Genomic DNA, 21025 nt, shown 5'->3' on the forward strand with positions numbered 1-21025 from the left:
CAGGAGGTGCGCACTACAACCTTCAGAGGCTGACAGCAACAAGATGTACTTTTAGGAAGGAAGAGGAAAGGAAGGTCTAGCCTTTGTGCAAATATCTGCAGGGATAACTTGAGTATAGGACTCATTTCAATTGATGGAGGAGAACAAATTAATTTGTACGCTTCTGTGAGAGCAACGTGATGTAACTTGATGGTAAAGATGCAAGATTTCAGAAAACAACAGGCAGGAGACTGAAAATCTGGGCTCTTTTGAAGCTTTAGTGACACCTACTGAAAAACAATGAAATCCACTCAAATGCAGTTGCACAAATATACATTTAGCTGCACATATATACACACATAATAGGTGGAAAATACTTTCTTAATTTTCAGCAACAACTTTCCATAGTTGTTATTGTTTAAATTGTTTATATGCATACGGAATAAACTGCTCCCTTCTGTGTTTTACACTTTCTTTTTGAAATGTAACAAAACGCTTTTACATCATATTGGTAAAACAACAAGCATACTTTTTTTTTTTCTTAACAAGGAGCGTGTGTACCTGTGTCTGTGTGTTTACACACAGGCTGCTACATGGCACAGGTATAACTTATACAGCTAAAGTACCGTATCACAAGAAATAGGAACTCATATATAGAATCATAAAATCGTCTAGGTTGATGGTTGGACTAGATGATCTTTAAGGTCCCTTCCAACCTAGATGATCCTATGATTCTATTTGGTATAGGTATGATAGGTTTTTTCCACCTATTATATGTGTATATATGTGTGGCTAATCATCTTGGTGAAACACTGTTAATATTAATACATATTACCGGAGCCTTCAAATTGAGCCTGGATGTGAGCTCGCGTGGAGCCAGACTGCAAAGATGTGTGTCAGAGCTGACACTAGAATCATAGAATCGTTTTGGCTGGAAGAGAGCTTCATATCAAGTCCAACCGTTAACCAGCACTGCCAGCTAACACTAAACCATGTCCCTCAGCACCACTTCTACATGTCTTTTAAATACCTCCAGGGAAGGCAACTCCATGGGCAGCCCATTCCAATGCCTGGTAACACTTTCAGTGAAGAAATTTTTCCTAATAAACAACCTGAACCTCCCTGGCACAACTGGAGGCCATTTCCTCTTGTCCTATTGCTTGTGACCTGGGGGAAAAGACCGACCCCCCCTGGCTACACCCTCCTTTCAGGTAGTTGTAGAGAGTGAGGTCTCCCCTCAGCCCCCTTTTCTCCAGGCCGAACACCCCCAGCTCCCTCAGCCTCTCTTCATAAGATTTGTTCTCCAGACCCCGCTCCAGCTTCATTGCCCTTCTCTGGACCCGCTCCAGCCCCTCAATGTCTTTTTTGTGGGAAGGGGCCCAAAACTGGACACAGCACTTGAGGTGGGGCCTCACCAGGGCCCAGTACAGGGGGATGACCACTTCTCAAGTCCTGCTGACCACACTATTCCTGATACAGGCCAGGATGCTGTTGGCCTTCTTGGCCACTTGGGCACACACTGCTGGCTCATGTTCAGCCCACTCTGGACCGACACCCCCAGGTCCTTTTCTGCCGGGCAGCTCCAGCCGCTCTGCACCAGGGCTTGTTGTGACCCAAGTGCGGGACCCGGCACTCGGCCCTGCCGAAGCTGCTGGCTGAGGAGACCCTTTCTGCCGGGCCACACAGAGAGTGAACACTACTCCACCCCCCGCCTCATGCGGCTTCTTCGTAAAAGTTTATTGTGTTTTACTGTCGCGACAGCCCGGCCGCTGCGCACGCGCGCTGCCCTTTGGCCTCGGGCCGTCAAGCGTTCTGCCGCTGAGGGCGGAACCATTCTCCACCAGTTTTGGGGGGCAGAAGTGGAGAAAATATACCTCTGGAGAGCGCGAGGAAGTAATCTGCTTGCGTTCGCGAGCGTCCCTCCTTTATTAAAATGCTGTTTCAGTCTGAGGAAACTCTCTTGTTTTCTTTACTTGGGGGAAATAAACTTATCTGGTCCGGCAGCCTCTCACCATCCCCACCCGCGCTGGTCACTGGTTGATCCCAAGAGCGTCCCTCCTTTATTAAAACGCTGTTTCACTCTGAGGAAACTCCTCTGTTTTCTTTATTGGGGGGAAATAAACTTATCTGGTCCGGCAACCTCTCAGTATTCCCACCCGCGCTGGTCACTGGTTGATCCCAAGATGGAGGCGGCAGCTCGGGGGTGCTGAGGGGCCGGCCCGCGTGGGAGCGAGTGGAGCCTGTGTTTCCAGGGCGGCGGCGGCTCCTTTTGCCGGTGGGCAGCGTGTGCTGCCCAGCCTGACCCCGCGCCATGGTGAGGAGGAAGAGGAGGAGGAGGAAGACAGGAGGGCGGGGGACCTCGACAGCTGCCATGTCTCGCAGGCGGCCGTGGTGGCCTGGGAGAAGCGTCGCCGAGGGGCGGCTTTGCCTCCCCAGCGGGCTGGGCCGCCCCGGTGGGGGCCGTGAGGGCTGCGGGTTGCCTGCTTCCAAAAGCTTCTCTTGTTTCTTTTTATGGTTGCTCCAAGCATAAGATTTTAAAGCGCATTTCGGGGGTTTTTAACCCAAAGCTTATGGTGGCAGTTGATACGCTCTGAGTTTTTATATGTATCATGTTGTATGCTTAAAGTTACCAGGTAAAGAAGGTTAGAGCTGTAGAGTAGCTGCCAAGAATGCTAGAGAGGGACATTTTACAGGGGCACGAAGTGGTAGAATGAGGGGTAATGGCTTCAAATAGGCATTTTACAAGGGCACGAAGTGATAGGATGAGGGGTAATGGCCTCGAATTGGAAGAGGGTGGATTTAGATCAGATATTGGGAAGAAATTTTTCACTGTGAGGTTGACTGGAGCGATAGGACAAGGAGTAAAGGTTTCAAACTGAAAGAGGGGAGATTACTGGAGCGATAGGACGAGGAGTAAAGGTTTCAAACTGAAAGAGGGGAGATTAAGATTAGATATTAGGAAGAAATTCTTTGCTGTGAGGGTGGTGAGACACTGGAAGAGGTTGCCCAGAGAAGCTCTGGCTGCCCCATCCCTGGAGGGGTTCAAGGCCAGGCTGGATGGGGCTTGGAGCAACCTGGTCTGGTGGGAGGTGTCCCTGCCCATGGCAGGGAGTTGGAACTGGATGATCTTTAAGCTCCCTTTCAGCCCAAACCGTTCTATGTTAAGTTGCATGTATCTGCTATTAACACATTATGGTAGGTAAGTAAAGCTGGAATTATTGATAGAAGTATTTCTCTAAGTCAGATGTGCTAATGTGTAGAAAATGCTTTCACCCAGTTAAGAATACTTTAGGATTGATGTTAGAGCTGTGTCAGTGTTAATAGTGCAGTTGATGGCTTTCATGGTTGATACTGAATTAGTGGTGTAGGAACAGCTGTCTAAACAATTTTCAAGAAGCTAGGTGTGTCTAGATGAATTTCCTTATGTCAGGAAATTCCTGTGTTTATTGGATGAAGTTTGTTTCCGATTTGACCAGTGTTTAGAAAGTAGTCGCTTAAAAATTCTGTTCTAGAATTATATATTAATGTGTGTATGCTATAATCAAATATTTATTGTATTGATGTATTGCCACTTTGCAGCTGAGTACAGCTGCGTGTGCTTTTAGAACGTATGAAATGGCTGTCGTGCATGGGGTAAGAAGAGTTAAGCTACAGCTGGTCTCTTTTTGCTTTGCATCTAAGTATATGTTTATAAGACCTTGCCTTGGAAGGAATGCAGTAGCATGCTTCAGGCAAAAGATTCTTTTTTAGGTGCATTTAGCATTTTATTTTTTATTAACAATTAACCAAATATCCTTTTGCAGCCTCACAAGAAGAAGAAACCCTTCATAGACAAGAAGAAAGCGGTAACGTTTCACTTGGTGCACAGGAGTCAGAGGGACCCACTTGCTGCTGATGATACGGCACCCCAGAGGGTTCTGCTGCCTACACAGAAAGTAAATACTCGCTTTTAATACTGAGATTCATTCAGATAAGAAATGTTGCAGGAGAGAAAAGTGTTTATACAATCATACAGTTCAAAAAGCCGGAGACAAGGTAGTTTTTAGTCCAGCTTACTTAAAAAGGGAACGTTGTAGGGAATTTGGTAGTCGTGAGTTACTACCTGATGGGTTGAAGGATGACTAACTGGCGTTAGGGATATAAACATATTAAAACAAGAACAAAGATTGCCTGACCTACCCTGAAAAAACAGGCTTTGTTAGTGACTCTGCTTATGGAAAAAGTTGTTTCAGGTCCTGCTCAGACAGCACTCAAACACTGAACCAGGTGGTTACAATGTTCTTATGGGCTGTGTGAGAGTGTAGGGAGTGGAGGGAGGACTACAACAGCTTAAGAATTGGGGCATTCTCAACAGATGTGTTACTTTTCTTTTTACTAATAAGTTTTAAATGGACTTAATAGTGTAGGGAGTGGAAGGAGGACTACAACAACTTTAGAACTGGGATATTCTCAACAAATGTGTTACTTTTTACTAATAAGTTTTAAATGGACTTAAGTAACGAAATATATTTCTTTTTACAATTCCCAGGGGCATGAGGAGCAAAGGAGGGAAGAGCAGCGGAAGTATGGAGTCTTCTTTGATGATGACTATGACTATTTGCAGCATCTGAAGGAAGCCTCTGGTCCCTCTGAGCTTGTCCCTTCTGTGCGTGGACAGCAAAGCAGAATTGTTGTCACAAGTGAGGGGCACATAGAAGACGAAATTCAGCGAGTATCAGTAAGTAGTATTTTTGCTCATCATAATCCTATAGTGTTCTTTGGAGGTGAGCATCCTGTAGACACTTTAACTGTATTCAACAAGTATTATCGTTACTGTGATCTATACATACATATATATGTATATATAGGATCCTTTTAACCCCCAATCAGACTTTCCTACAGGTGAAAACAAAAGTTAACAAGCCAAAGTTTACTGATGAACAGTAATTTGCCAGGACAGTGTTAAAACACATTGTGTACCCATGACAAGCTTTTCTTGACAGAAGTGGCTTACAAAGGCATGCGTTTGAAAAGTCATGTGTTTTTCTGGAGTTGGCATTTGTTATTAAGTTTTTTAGAACTTTTGAATGTCCTAGGAGTTATGAATAGGCCATGTTGTATTACAGCCATGGTACATCACACCATTACATGGTGTATGACATTACACTGTGTTTTAAAGTGGAATGTAACAAAATCCAGAAGGAATAAAACCAAACTTTTCAATTGCTGGCATAACTTGTGGAATTTCATGATGCTAGATCACATTGGAATGGAAAATAAGTAATTTCAAGCAATGAAGTACACAATTGCCAGTTAGTCACTTTTAATTGAGGGAGTTTGATTTAACCAAATACTGTAATTTTAGTTGAAAATTATATTCTTAGTCAGAGATACCTTATGTAGTGATACTACCTAAGATTTAAAGTTATATTAGATGTGTGTTAGTAAGTTTTTAATAAGCCTATCAATAAAGGAGCAGTTTCAAATGTGTGTTAGTCTTCTCTAAAACAAAAAAAACCCTACAAATTTCATCGTCCCTGCTGTACAAACGTTCTCTGAAAAGCTTCAGAGATGCAAAAATACCATCTCTATACCTGGAGAATATTCACATGAGAATTAATGCTGCCAACACTTAACCTGGCTTTCATTGCATGGCTTTGAAAATTTACCACCAATAGAGTAGCACTTTTCTTAATATTGAAGTAGCACTCACAGAGTTTCTGTTGGTCACGTGATTATTTCCACATTTTGTAAATGTGAGCTCATATGAGAAACTGAGAAAAAGTAATATTGCAATGTTGGCATTTTGTTTCTTTTTTCTAAGGCTCCATCTATTAAGTTGCCTTCCTCGGTATTTGCCACAGAGTTTGAAGAGGATGTGGGCTTGTTAAATAAAGCTGCTCCTGTTTCAGGTATTGTTAAATATTCTACCTCTCTGTAGTGTGAGTTGCCATCTAGGTATTAAATGATAATTGTGGCTTTGATTACAATATGATATTAGTTTTGAACAGGCTCAGTAGCAGGGGATTGTTCAGTCTGGAGAAGAGGAGGCGCCGGGGAGACCTTAGAGCAGCCTTCTAGTCCCTGAAGGGAGCCTACAGGAAGGCTGGGGAGAGCCTGTTTAGAAAGGCCTGTAGTGACAGGACGAGGGGAAATGGCTTTAAGCTGGAGGGGAACAGATTTAGATTGGAGATTAGGAGAAAGTTCTTTACTGTGAGGGTGGTGGAGCACTGGAACAGGTTGCCCAGGGAGGTGGTTGAGGCCCCATCCCTGGAGATATTCAAGGAGAGGCTCGACGAGGCCCTGGGCAACCTGGTCTAGTTGGGGGTGTCCCTGCTGACTGCGGGGAGGTCGGACTAGATGACCTTTGGAGGTCCCTTCTGGCCTGGGCGATTCTATGATTCTATGATAATCTTCCCTTCGTGCAAATTAACAGCCTAGTTGAATTGGGTTTTATCCAGGAAAGCATCTTCATAATGTCAGAGAAACTTAGATTTATGTTGGTTTGTGTTTGATTGGTTTTTTTTTTAACTTTCTAGGACCACGACTTGATTTTGACCCTGATATTGTTGCGGCTCTTGACGATGATTTTGACTTTGACAATCCAGAAAATATTCTGGAAGATGATTTTGTTCTACAAGCAAATGAACCACGGAAAGGGTACAGAGAGCTTTGTAGAACTGTTTGTCGTATGTAAATAGGAATGATGCTACTTGTTATTTCATATGTTGTTGGAGGAAGCAAGAATGGTTTCAGATTTCAAATTGAATACTTAAAAGTGTGTTGAAGGAAAAAAAGTAATACCTTGTGTTATGTGGGTTGTAGCTTACAAAACAAATTTTCATGTGTTATCCAAGAGATGGATTTAATTTATTCCTTTGAGCTCATGGATTATATATGTTTGTTAACATATGCAGTGTATGGAATAATGGGATTCTTGAACTATATAAAACACTGCCATCTATCATACCTACAACACATCAGTAATGATATTGATGAGGGCTAATGGGTCTTTCCAGAACCTTTACAAATGCTTTACATGATACCCTACTGCATATTATTTCTTTATGGTTTTGGTATAATTCTCATCATTTTATGAACAATGAGAAATTTTGCTAGTTTTAGTACTGAAGAATGCAGCTGGTATTTTTCCACTTGGACACGTATAGCTGCATGTAAACACAACCTCAGTCTCAGTGCACAGATGTGTGATCCAGTAGTTACCAGATTTGTATTCAGCTTAGGGACAGAAGTAGCATTATGCTGACTTTGGCAGCACTGTTACTGCTAAACTTGGGTTTCTTTCACTGGCTTGAAAATCATCACTTTTTACCTTTGCCTCTCAAGATTTAAATCTATTACTGTACTGGCTTAAATCATCACTTTTTATCTTTGCCTCTCAAGATTTAAATCTATTACTGCCAAATTGTTTCACATAACCCAGCACGGGGCAGAGCTGTGGAAAGGTCCATGTGTTATTCTATAGTTGGTTTATACTTGTGTTCAGGGGATCAGATGCTGAGGATGAAGATGAATGGGAAGATGTGGAGGAAGATAGTGATGAAAAGGACAGTTGCAGTAATGATTCAGAAGGTCCTTTCTCAGATGATGGGATTAATGGACGGCCAAAAGAATTCCTTTTTATGCAAGAGGAAACCAGGAGTCGTTTCACAGAATATTCTATGAGCTCTTCAGTAATAAGAAGGAACGAGCAGCTGACCCTGTTGGATGACAGATTTGAGAAGGTGAGGCAGCTCAAGAATGTAACTGTTAAACATAAGGCTGTTAAATGCTTCTTTGTCTTTTGATGCACACATTCTGCATTTAATATTGTGTGCACTAAGAGGCTTGTGTTACACAGTTAGAGTGTTAATTGCTATTAAAAGGCCTAACATGCTAAGAGGCTTGTGTTACACAGAGTGTTAATTGCTATTAAAAGGCCTAACACTGATACAGTTAAACAAAATTATTGTGATGAGTGTAACGAGCATTCAAAGTTGGTGTTACGGTTCTGTGTGAGAGGCTCAGTTCAACACAGCAAATCAGGTACAAGTGCCTGGTAAAGTCTCACTGATTTCACCCTTTTTCCCCGCTGTGCCAAGTACACGTTCACTAAACGATGTCAAAGCAGTGGAAATACTTTATGGTGTAACTTCTGTCCTGAGCAGAGTCAAGCTTTTTAATGTAAAGATTGAAATAATGCCTCAAAAGAAGAAACAATTTTCTAGAAGCTCATTTAAATATTATTTAAAGATAACTTTGTAACTCCCATGCTGAAGTAATACTGACAGTAAGCAGGAAGTCCCACTGCAGATGTGTTTGGCAGTTGTCCAGCAAATGAGAGGGGAGAGAAAAAAGGGTCAAATAACAGAAAATATGTAGATCTTCTTTAAGCTACCAAAAAGTTGCACGACAAATGCGGTCTAACTACAGATATTCACTTCTTTATTTTAGTTCTTTGAGCAATTTGATGAAGATGAAATTGGAGCCTTGGATAACGTGGAGTTGGAAGGCTATATTAACACGGACAATGCCCGGTTGCAGGAAGTCCTGAATGATTACTACAAAGAGAAAGCAAAGAAGTATGTATTCCCAGAAATACTCCTTCACATGAGTAGCTATGTCATCCTGTGTTTATATTGAAAGTTTGGGTATGTTTTTTCCAGTTCACGTACTCCAAGATTGCATCCCACAATAAAAACATCTACATATGAGTATTACCCATTTTTTAAATGTCTCTCAATGTCAGTTTTAACTTAGGGGATGATAAAATTAAGTGGAGGCATTTTGTTGGTTTATGTGAGATTATGCTCCTTTTGTCAAATTGTCTTGAATTTAGTGTAAGTAATACCTAGAGGCATTCCTCCTTTCCCTTCTTTGTGTAACTTGCCTTTCTCCTTGTATTTTTACTCTTGTTTTTAACAGACTCTGTAGCCAAGTATATTCTGTCCTGTTGATATGCGATTGATCCCACTATATACCTAATTACATGATAATTAACTCGTAGGTGACTGTTGTTTGGGTACCACAGTTTAGAGCACTGCAAAAATCAGTGCTGATAAAGCCACCCTGTGTCAGTGTAAGACTGCGTTTCCACAGAATATTCACTTTGTCTTAAAGCAGGTGATGTTACCCCAAAGTTAAATGGCTAAATCTTCTCACCTTAGTCTTGTATTTCTGTGGTAGTGAGTCCCTTAGTGAAAGTCGACTGCTCTGTAGTAGGGTACGTAATCACCTCTAGAGGTGCTTTGCTTACAGGCTAAAAAGTATATCCTCTTCTCTTCCTGCCCTCCAGTCACAAATTCTGTGTGCCACATACTTCTGAAATGCAGAAATTCTACCTTTTTTTAACTAAGCCTCTTGTCGTAATGTTTTAGTTTATTTTGAGGATGCTTACTTAAGGAAACTTATTTATGCTGCAAGTTTCATTAGGAATAGCTTTCTTCAGTTTGGGCTTTTACTTAAGGGGAGATTAGGTTAAAGTAATTATACATTCCTAAGAAAAGATAAACCTTTTTTTTTTCCCCTCTGGATTTCAAAGTTGTGTGAAATTGGATACTCTTGAACCCTGTGAAGAGTTAGACTCTCCTATGAATGAAGAAAGTGAGGAAGAAAAGGAAGAAACAGTAGCTGTAGTTATTGAAGAATCAAAAGAAAAATGGGATTGTGAATCCATTTTGAGTAAGTATTTTGGAGTTCGCTTGGTTTTTTTCATCGTATTTCAAAGTAAATAAGTGATCTCAGAACTTCTCTAGCAGTGCTTTTGGTAAAATGTTTTATGCTTCCTGCACAACAGCAGGAATTCTTGGTAGATAAAAATGCATTTTTAAACTTAATTCTTGCAATTTTATAGCTCCAAAGACTAAACAGTAGTACAATTCGTAATAAATTTACCTAACTTCTATTTGCAAGCCGTTCTTCACTGGTTGGTTTTGATTTTTTCTTTCTTTGTCACCTAGGTACATATTCAAACTTATATAATCACCCAACACTTATCAAGGAGCCATCAAAGGTAAAATCATTAAACTGACTCTTACTAACAACCTGGCCTGGGAAAACTTCAGACAAAAGTGATTGTTTTCTCAATGAATACCTGTTTTTAAAAAGAGGAGGGAGCAGAACAGAGGGTTGGGGAGGGTGTTAGCCTCTGGTATTGCTGCTTCACTGAAGAAGTGTTTAGATAAATTTAGATAAATTAAAAATTTCTGCAGTACCTAGGCAGAAATGTGGAGAGCAAGGAATTCACTTTCTTGTTACCTGAATTACACGTTTGTGTAATCTTTGTCTCGCAACCACATATTAGGATATTTATTTTTCTTCAAAATAGGTTTCTATTTCTCTTCCACAATTTAAACAATTTATTCTAGTTTTTGGCCTTCTGGACATTCCCCATCATTAGATCACAGCTTGGTGCTCCACATGTGTGAGATTTTGAAAGGAAACCTTTTTCTTGAAAGCTTAGAAAGGAATATTAGTGCCTACTTAGGTTCAGAGGGGTTTTTTTGGTAATATTTAAATAAAAGGGAGAAACTCTTCTTGTTCTGAGAGGCCAGATTCTGCTCACAGGTGTGTTTAATTTCTTACTTTGGGATTAACGTGCATTTTTCTGAGGGAAGAAAACAGCATGAGGAAACTTACTTGTTTACTGATGTTAAATCTGAATCTGATGTTTTTATACCGAACAGGCAGTGCAGTGTGCACTTTTTGGAGAGAAAGCTAGGGACCATTAATAACATCGTGCTCTCTATTTTAGCCCAAACCAATAAAAATTTCCCAGAAGACTGGAATCCCCCTACATATCTTGCCTCAGAAAGGTCTCACAGCTAAGCAGGTCGAACGCATGCAGATGGTTAACGGCAGCGACCTGCCAAGAGCATCCACACAGCCCCGTGCCAAAGACGAGAGCAAAGAGGATCGAAAAGCTAGAAAACAGGCAATAAAAGAGGAGCGAAAGGTACGCCTTGTTTTAAATATGCCTGTATCAGGAATAGCGTGGCCAGCAGGAGTAGGGAAGTCATCGTGCCTCTGTATTCGGCTTTGGTGAGGCCTCACCTTAAGTATTGTGTTCAGTTTTGGGCCCCTCACTACAGGAAAGACATTGAAGTGCTGGAGCGTGTCCAGAGGAGAGCCACCAAGCTGGTGAGGGGTCTGGAGAACAAGTCCTATGAGGAGAGGCTGAGGGAACTGGGCATGTTTAGTTTGGAGAAGAGGAGGCTGAGGGGAGACCTCATTGCCCTCTACAACTACCTGAAAGGAGTTTGTAGAGAGGCGTGGGTTGGCCTCCCAAAGGAATAATGACAGGACCAGAGGAAATGGTATGAAGCTGCGGCAGGGGAGATTCAGATTAGATATTAGGAAGAATTACTTTACTGAGAGGGTGGTCAGGCACTGGAACAGCCTGCCCAGGGAGGTGGTGGAGTCACCATCCCTGGAGGTATTTAAGAAACATGTAGACGTGGCTCTTCAGGGCATGCTCTAGTGCCCAAGATTATTGATTTGTGGTGGGGTGTAGTGTGTGGGGTTGTGGGTGTGGGGTTTAGTTGGTGGGTGGTGGTTTTGGGTTTGTTGTTTTTGTGGTGGTTGTGGTGGTTTTTTGTTTGTTTGGGGGCTTGTTTGTTTGTTTGTTTTTGTTTGTTTGTTTGTTTTGTTGGGTTTTTTTTGTGGTTGGACTCGATGATCTCGGGGGTCCCTTCCAACCACTAAGATTCTGTGATTCTATGTTATCCGAATTCTGGTTTACAAACTTTTTTTAAAGCTTCTTTGTTCTTGTGTCTGGAAATGAATGGGAAAAACTTGCTGGTCTCACAGGACTAATTATTGCTTCTTTAAAAAAAAAATCTACTGCAAAGAAAGTTAACCTCATAATTTTGTCATTCTGATTTCCTCTGTGGAAATTTTGTTCTGTTATTGTGGTCACTATTACATATATAACTTTGGAAGGGGCCCTCGTATTTCCTTATTATCTAGGGAAGCAAAGAAAATAGTTGTGGTGTTTCAGATCACACAAAGTGAGAAGTCTCTGAACAAAATGTGGAAAATCTAACTGGCCACAATGATCTGCTGGTTATTTTATTGAGGAACAGAAATTGCCAGCCTATTAGAAGCTTCAGCTAAGTAAAAATGATAATGCTGGTGGTACCTGTTAATTTGTCTACTAATAATTAGTGCCATAAATAATATTATTGTTCAGATAGCTGCTGGTTTTGTGATCTAGAACTGTTAATTAAAGTGGTTTCTTTTTGCATGTTATGCCTATTTTGTAAATTTTTATTTATTCCTATACACAGGAGCGCAGGATGGAGAAGAAAGCCAATAAGCTGGCCTTCAAATTGGAGAAAACAAGGCAAGAAAAGGAGTTGCTCAATCTGAAACAAAACGTTCAGGGACTGAAGCTGTCTTGATGGGACTGAGGAACGTATTGTGGAAACATCCTTATGTTCTCACTTGTATTGAGAAGGGAACTGGGAACTCAGAGCGCTGCCAGTCGTGCACAAAGGGGGTTATTCAGATATTACTGTAACAAGAACCAGTAACTTGTTCTTTCTGAACCGAAGTTACACATAAAACAGTGTATTAATGATGTCTGTTCTGTCATGAGTGACATGACAACTCTTGCAAAGTTTCATTACAGTAGAAATATATTAAAATTATAAAAAAATATTTTTCTTACAAGCTTTCACTGGACAAGTTTTATATATATTTTGAATGCATTCAGCAAATCAGCAGAATCTACAGATCTGATCTGATTAGATTCTTCTATTAAATTATTTCAGTTTACAAAGCAATGTATCCATTTATGTCTTCTCTCCCTTATACTGATGGTTAAATATAGTGCCTTGATACAGCACAGCTTTGTAAGTCAAGGAGTTTTCACCCACTCCTTAATCTTTCCTGGGTCGGTTATTTATTGTTTGGGTACTATTATGAAAGGTGTAAAATAATCTTTTGTAAACAGAGGTGTCTGACAAGCTGTTGTGTGGGTAGACATCCCTGTTACCTAACTCGAGTTTTACATTTCTGAGCAAATAAAATCTGTCGCAACAAGTGTGGCCGTTGATGTAGTCAGTGACCCTGACTATGGACGTTGAAAAATGCTTTGCTGAAAGTGCTCAGTCTGAGAAGTGTGGCAAACAAAGCAGCAGATACTTAGGAAAATAGATAACCATTGTCTTGAGTTTCCTGAAATATTATTCTTTGGGTGTTGCATTCAGTTTGTTTTCATTGAAATTCAAATTTACAACCCACCACAATTGTTGCAAAAACTTTCTGGAGATGAGCAGAGGGACGGTATCTTCAGGCTTGGTGTGATCTCAGATTTCTGTGCTGTGCTTGTGAATTACTCTGATAGTGACCAGTGCATACACGTGAATGAAATAAATAGGATTTGTAGTCAGTCCTTCTGAATCCTTCTGTATTGGTAACAAACCCTGGGCTTTAGATCTTCAGGGCTGGAGACTGAGCAATCTTCTGCCTTTGGGTGAAAAGCTAACTGTTTTACTGGTAAGGAACATGGTAACCAACACAGCAGTAGAGTGGTTTGGCTACTACTAAATTCAAAGCACCTTAAATATTTAAAAGTTTTGTGGATACTAGATGGAGACAAGCTAACAGAAGGACTGATGAGGCCTTTTAATGTACAGAAACAATTAGAAGTACTCCCTTTTTATGGGAAGAAGGCTTTTATAATGTATTTTAATGATAAAGTATGGTTTTGGAGAAGGCAATGGTTTTGGAGAAGGCAATGAACAGACAACTAAGTCTACAAGTCTCTTGGTCACTACTCAGAAAACTGAAGTGTTAATACAGTATTCAGATCTAGATTAAGCCTTAATTTCCTAAAATCGTTCAAGAGTCTGTGTTAAGCAAATCAGTAGAAGCTGTCTGAGCTTAGAACAAGTTTCATTTAGCTGATACCTGTACTAGTTTTCATGTCTTTCACAGGCTTAAGCAGGGTCTGCCCGCATCATAATTGTTAATTATGTAATTGCTGATGCTGGTAACTGGAACTGTGAGCTTTTGAGTAATGAAGACCCATCGCCTTGTACTCCCAACTCCTGACAACAACAGGGAAGAGGAAATCTGAGAAACCATTCTCTTGAGATGAGTCAGATACCAGGAAAGGAGTTAAACAGAACAAGTGAGTAACAGAAACTGCTGGGTGGTTTGGATGGAATGTGATTTCGTGATTTACTGGAAAGGAGAACTTTCACTCAAGACAGTGCCCATGTTCTTTACCAGTCCTGAACTCATCTGCTGCTGTGCGTGTCTAACTAGTCTTCTGTGGCAAATTGTCCTTTTTCCTGATTTCTCATTGCTGATTCACTGATACTGTGCTTTTATCTAGTTATTTTTATTTTCATTTTTTTTAAAAAAAGCTGTATCAGTCAAAACCTGGAGGGGATGAGAAGAGAGTAAAGGAGTTGAGGGAGGCAGAAGAAGATGCTTGAAAGGAAGAGTGTAGTCTGGCCAGAGCACAGGCACGCACAGAGGTGGGAAAGACCTTTAAACAGAGGCAATAGAGTAAGAGTCAAAAAGGTTATAGAATTAGCTTTATTCCTCTCCATTTGTAATCAGTGGAACTCTGTAGGGACTTTAACTCTCTGCCTTGGAGCGTGGAAGGAGAAGGTAGAAACAAAAGCAGCTGCACGTCTGCTGCTGCTCGGCCAGGAGCAGGTATGGAGCACTTCAGTTGTTCCCTCTGTAGGTTACAAGTCTCATGAAAAAGGCTCTTTCTGTTGAAAACGTGAACTTATTGTTCAGGTTTTCCTGAAAGCTGTTTTTATTAATACAAGTGATGTATTTAACGTAATTAATTTCTCTGAAATGAGAATATGTGACTGCCATTGGAGTCAGAAAGGCTGCAGACTACTTTCCATGTAACTTAAAAAACTATTTTAAAAAAAAAAACATTTTAAATCTGATTTAAAAATGAGAATTTGACATCTGCAAAGTAAGATCATCTTGGAATGCTGCTTCAGCGCGTCATGGAAACGTTCTGTTTGAAGAATGCAGGTTCTGTCACTCTTGAGTGTCACCTGCCACTTTCTGCAGTAGTGATGGTTTACCCCAAGTCGTTCCTGGGCATCGTTTGCTCCTGATGACTTACAAAGGAACCAGAATAAATGGGGGTGCAGTTTCCAGCCCACCCCCACAGAATTTAGGTGGCGATGAACTTGAGTGCTCTTCCATCATCTCCTCGCCCAACTGTGGTGATGTTGTGAAGGAACGTACCTGAGCAGCCACGTGGAAACCAAAAGCTTTCTGTCGTGGTAAAGGAGCACTTGTGCTGTGTAGGAACAAGAGAAACAAGGCAGTTCTGCAAAAGGGAGCCCTGGCAGGTGGCTGGAGCCCTCCCTTTCTGAGGAGGAAATACCATTTCCAGCAAGGGCTGAGTCCAAGCACCGACTCTGCTGTAGGTGAGCCGTCCCGTACCCCCTAACTGAGACTCTCCCCTGGTTTGAATTTCACACAGCTGCCCAAAGGCAAGAGCTGGTTCCTTGTACAACCTGTGGAAGACGTTTTGCTCAAGATGTGCTGGTAAAACAAAACTTTTTTCTTTTCTTTTTTTTTTTTTAATGGGGATGTCAATATGTTTAGCTGAAGGGGCGGTGAGCACTGGGGAAGGAGTTGGGCTGCTGGTAGAGAAATGGGTTGAACACACGTTTAAAAGAGCACATGATCTAATAACTGATTTCATTAGTGAACTTGATTAGGAATTGATGAATGTGCACAGCAATATTGTGACTTATCTGCAATCTCGCCCTATCTTAATTTACCTGCTTGTCCAAAACCAGATGTGTACTATACATTGCGTTTAAAATAACGTATTATCTCTCGGTGAGGCATAAATTACTAACCTGAAGCTTCCTTTGTGCTCCAGGGTTCTGGGCAGAATGTGTTATTTCAGGCTTGCTGGGAAAAACAGACTAATAAACCATCTGATAAGTAGTCCCTTTGACAGCACAATGCGGGCACCAGGCTCCCTTCCAAAGCCCGCTGAAGTGAATGAAAAGATTCCCCCCGACCTCCCTGATCCCTGGATTACCAACTAAATGGGTGGCTGCACGGTTTGCCTGGCACAACCCAGCCACGGGGGGGTCTCTGCTAAGGAGGGGGGGGCTCTGCATGCACCCTTCCCTTCCTCAGTTTGCATTACTTCTGCAAAGGAGGGGGGGCTCTGTATGCACCCTTCCCTTCCTCAGTTTGCATTACTGATCCTGTGGCAGAACTAAAAACTGATTTAGAAGAAAAAAAGAAAAAAAAAAAAGACAATAAAAATACACTGGAAGCTGAATAGGTATGAGCGCTGAGATGAAGGTGGAACTACTCTATGTTAGTGACAATAAAAATACACCAATACACCGGAAGCTGAATAGGTATGAGAGCTGAGATGAAGGTGGAACTACTCTATGTTAGTAGTTCCAGGTTTGGTATCTCAGATCAGAGACATGAAGAACACGATGGTTTAATCCAGCAAAACTGTTTGAAAAGACAGCTAGCTATGTTTTCAGGGAGGTGGGAGGTTTCTTGTCACTATGCCAGGGGTGAGATACATGTCCTGTAGTGCCTCTCAGTGCCCCAATGTTGCAGCACTGGTGTGCTCTTTAGTGAACCAGACAGGTATCTCTTGGTCTTCCAGAGGAATGCTCCCCTCAAAAGGAGAGTTTGCTGTCAAAAATGTCTAGAAACAGAAGATAAGGATCTGAGGATGTGAATAGAAAAGGTCAAAGGGGAACGAGAATGTAGAAACGTGTGTTGTCTTGGCTGCAATAGATGCCTTGCTCAGGGAGCTGCTTAACTTCTACGGGAAGGGAGTGGATGGCACGGAGAAATCAATGAGAGGATGAAGAATAACTGGCAGGAGCTGCTTCTTGGCTGCAATGAGATGCCTTGCTCAGGGAGCTGCCTAACTCCTATGGGAAGGGAGTGGATGGCATGGAGAAATCAATGAGAGGATGAAGAATAACTGAGAAAAGGAAGTGGGGAGTGAGCAAAGGAAGAAGATAGGAATGGGCTCCTTAATTTACCAGCTGCGGGTGGGCTCAAAAAGGTCTGATCCACAGCACGCAGAGAGGAGGTAGCTTTGCCCCCACGTTCACGGTGTTCCTCACAAGGTGTTCCTCACAAAGGGCCATCCTGCTGCAGACGAGTGAGGTCGGTGCTAGAATCTGAGACCCTTCTGAATCTTGTGAGGTATGGCTCTTCCACAAATTTGGCACAGGATGTCCACCTGCCTAAAATTTCCCTGTGCTGCAGGTGGTGTCCCTGCTTTTCCTTGGGCCTCTGTGAGGTATGGCTCTTCCACAAATTCGGCACGGGATGTCCACCTCCCTAAAATTTCCCTGTGCTGCAGGTGGTGTCCCTGCTTTTCCTTGGGCCTTGTAGGGTTTGGTGTGCTGGTAAGAGGCTGCTTCCACTGGTGCTGATGGGATGAACAGTGCTTGTGGTTTGTCAGGAGAGCCCCCAGTCTGGAATACTTCTCTAAACTCAAAGAGCTAATAATGTAAATATCAGCCCCTTGAACAGGATGAGTCTGTTCTCCCCCTTAACCAGAAAAAATGGAGAGGAGGGTGAAAGTCCAATGGGACTGTTCCTGTTCACAAACCCAGTCTGTTTTCCTCTGCAAGCTGTTATTTGTGCTGGCCTCCAGCATGTCCCAGAGCAGAACGAACTGGAAATGGTTTCTGTGTCTTATTCCTGTCGAACTGCAGCTGTACTTGGACAGCTTTATAAAGTTCTGCTGAATTCCTTCAGGAGTTAAACTGACCCCGAAATAAACACTGCTTCAGCTCCCTGCTCCCGAATGGAAGCAATTTTAAAGCCTGGGTGAGGAAGCATCATGAACAAAAGCATGACTTCGACCCGTAAACGACTGTGTTTCTTCACATCCCAGCTGAGACATGATCCCATATGCAAGAAGGTCTTCAACAAGAAGCGCAAGCCCTTCAACTCTTCGAAGCAGAGACTGCGGGGAATAGAAATCTCCACGGTGAAGAGGCAGCCCCCACCAAAGGTGTGGTTAAAACTGAAGCGCGCGTGTTGCCTCCACATGAAGGCTTTCATCCAGTAACGCTAGTGTTTCCTCCGGGGACAAAGCCTGGATGTTGTGGATGAGTCTCACACGTGTGCTTGACCAAGTGCCAGATTCTTTCCTCCCCCTCCCTGCGTTTGGGAGTATTTCTCCGTTAAGAAGCCAAAGCAGTAGGTGTCATGACTACTCTGGGCGCCCAAGAGTCTCTGCTTTTCTAGGAAATGTTCATGAGTGTGTTTTAAAGACCATGTGAGCCTCTGGCACCTTCCTCTTCACAGCGTGATCCAAGATGCTTGGTGCAGGAATACCCCTGCTTCAACCTGGGACCTGTCAGTAGCCCCAAATCTATGGAGCTGCAGAGATTCACTGCTATTGAACTCAAGGGTTTAAAAATGCACTTAAATTTAACTTATTTACAGAGCTGGAGGGGAAGAGGCTTAAACTTTTACTGGAACAAGGGTTTTTTCAAGCATTTCTGGTGAGGAGGGGAATATGCATGGACATGCATGTGTATAATTTTACCCAGAGATGCCAAATCACTACTGATTTCATATCCATGCAAACTGTGGTTGTAAAATGTCCTTTAAAATCAGTTGCAGAAAGAAACAGGAGGGCACAGAGGTTTAAAGCAAGAAGAAGAATCTGACCAGTGGAGGAGAAGGGAAGGGGCTGGTCATAGTGTCTGTTCTATTCCCTCTTAAGCACCCTTTGGTCTGCCATGACCAGAGTGTTTTGTTGCAGGGCATTGTTCTTCTATCCATCTTCTGGTACCCTCAATAGACAAAAAAGGGCTAAATCAGCTTTCCTGTGCCTTTCAAGAAAAGCACACTTCTTTTGTTTGTAATGTTTTTCCTTTCCCTCGGGAAGAACCCTTGCTCTAAGATTTTCATAGAATCATTTTTCTCTGTCCCTTGCAAAGGGGGAAATATAGTTTGTGTCTTCCTTTTTTTTCCATTACAGAAACGGCCAGGGAAGAAATCTAACTGGAGGCAGCACCATGAGGATTTTATCAATGCTATTCGATCAGCCAAGCAGGTCACAAAAGCTCTGAAGGAGGGCCGTCCTCTTCCGCCTCCTCCCCCGCCAAGCATCAATCCAGGTTTGTGGTCAACTTCATCTTATTAATGTTCTCCTGCTGATCTTTGGCTAAGCTGTGACCTCTTATTGCCCACAGCTGGGCTTCAGTTTTGCACCCCCCAGCACAACGCAAGGTGAACATGAATTCCCTCTGAACTCTCTGAATTTCAGCTGTGTTTCTTGGCTTAAATTGCCAGGTAGCGCAATGCAGAGGTGGTGGGAAGGAAGAGAAAACTCACTGTACCTTTTAAGTTTAAAGACAGCAGGTTTGGGGTCTGAAATTAGACAGTGCTTTGGGGATGGGGGGTTTGGGACACCTGTGTTCTAGCACAGGCTGTACCACGGTACAACAGAGGGTGAAATACATTCCCTTACCCTTCAAAACGTGGATGCCCCATCCCTAGAGGTGTCCAAGGCCAGGCTGGATGGGGCTTGGAGCAACCTGGTCTGGTGGGAGGTGTCCCTGCCCATGGCAGGGGGGTTGGAACTCGATGATCTTTGAGGTCCCTTCCAACCCAAACCATTCTATGATTCTATGAAAACAGCTGTAGTGCACACAGGGTCCCCCACTCCTGTGTGGTGGCCTTCCATGGTCCCCTTCTCCTGTGTAGTTAGGGAAGCTGGTTAGAAAAAGACCAGTCCAGTTTGCTCCTAATACCCGGTGTGGTCTCTGCACGGAGCTCACTGTGCTAGAAGTTATGGATCCAAAATAAAATAATAATAATGCACGTAGAACCAATATTTCTCACAATATGTGATTTATGAAACGTGGGAGCAATTTATGAAACATTTCAGTGGAGTCTCGGCTGCGTTAGGAAGGTGGAGGGAGGGAGGGAAGAGGGAAAGGGAGGGCTCTCTGTGCTCACTTCCAAAGCAGGAATTGGTGACTGATAGCAAAACCAGCTGCTGTGTTTCCAGCTAAAATGGTTTGTAAAGGTGCTGTATCTGTAATATTAGGATAAGGACACTCAGGCTGCTTTTGTAAAAGGTTCTGGGTGGGGAGGAAGGTCTGGGGACAGCAAGGGCAGTGCGAGGGCTGAGTGAGACTGCATTGACCCCAAACACCAACCATTCGTTGAAACAAGTGGGACTGATCAGTGATAATTGTAAACAAAGAGCTTTTAGCAGAATCAGGACTATAACCCTGTGAAAAACAACTCTAGGAAGCACCACGGTGTGTTCTTCTCACTCAGAAACCTGGCTCTTGGATGTGCCTCACCTGCTTTTGCTCCTAATACCCGGTGTGGTCTCTGCACGGAGCTCACTGTGCTAGAAGTTATGGATCCAAAATAAAATAATAATAATGCACGTAGAACCAATATTTCTCACAATATGTGATTTATGAAACGTGGGAGCAATTTATGAAACATCTCAGTGGAGCCTCGCCTGCATTAGGAAGGCAGAGGGAGGGAGGGAAGAGGGAAAGGGGGGGCTCTCTGGGCTCACTTCCAAAGCAGGAATTGGTGACTGATAGCAAAACCAGCTGCCGTGTTTCCAGCCTTTCTCCTCTTCTAGATGACAGCAACGTGGTGTAAGCAGCAGGACACATCTTCCTTCCTTGATTGGGGTCAAGCTCCTCTCTGACTTTCCACTCCCAGACTCTTTAACGGCTCTGTTATTTCTTGTCTGACTCTACGAGCAGACCCCTCCCTTTCCTTCTCCCTCTTGGAGGAAACCAAGCGGTGCAAGAGCCGTGGTAGCTGTGGAGAAAGGAACTGGAGAGCTGCTTTTTAGGAAAGACAAATTGCTGAGGGGCCTAGTGAGGATGTGTGTCCGGTGCTACAGGACTGGAGAGAAAGCACATGGGCTGGGGGGAGGAGAGAGAGATTCTCCTTCCCTCTCTTCCTCCTCCAAATATTGCCCAAAGCTCCCCGTTCTCCTCTGAAGTACCAGATCCCCCTGCCAGCCCCCCAAAGCTGGGCATCTGCCCTGTCTCACTCCCCCCCCCCCCCCCCCCCC

The 21025-nt window shown here is 42.9% G+C and overlaps 2 protein-coding genes across 2 annotated transcripts in view; both read left to right on the forward strand.

The window, feature by feature from the left end:
• The first annotated feature begins 2157 nt into the window (after positions 1-2157).
• LTV1 (LTV1 ribosome biogenesis factor) lies at positions 2158-13007 on the forward strand. Its single transcript, XM_014939539.1, has 11 exons — positions 2158-2293; positions 3783-3914; positions 4508-4696; positions 5783-5870; positions 6498-6618; positions 7466-7703; positions 8413-8540; positions 9500-9639; positions 9918-9970; positions 10712-10912; positions 12246-13007. The coding sequence occupies exons 1-11, from the start codon at positions 2291-2293 to the stop codon at positions 12357-12359; spliced, it is 1407 nt and encodes a 468-aa protein (XP_014795025.1). The 5' UTR covers positions 2158-2290; the 3' UTR covers positions 12360-13007.
• Positions 13008-13960: 953 nt separating this feature from the next.
• Positions 13961-21025, forward strand: part of ZC2HC1B (zinc finger, C2HC-type containing 1B) — a 20627-nt gene continuing 13562 nt past the window's right edge. The window contains exons 1-4 of the mRNA XM_014939577.1: positions 13961-14095; positions 15431-15495; positions 17852-17971; positions 18950-19088. Of these exons, the coding sequence (XP_014795063.1) occupies positions 14059-14095; positions 15431-15495; positions 17852-17971; positions 18950-19088 (361 nt within the window). The 5' untranslated portion in view covers positions 13961-14058. The remainder of the gene's footprint in view (positions 14096-15430; positions 15496-17851; positions 17972-18949; positions 19089-21025) is intronic.

This window comes from Calidris pugnax, unplaced genomic scaffold (assembly GCF_001431845.1).
Source record: "Calidris pugnax isolate Ruff unplaced genomic scaffold, ASM143184v1 scaffold57, whole genome shotgun sequence".
Classification (NCBI taxonomy): Eukaryota; Metazoa; Chordata; class Aves; order Charadriiformes; family Scolopacidae; genus Calidris; species Calidris pugnax.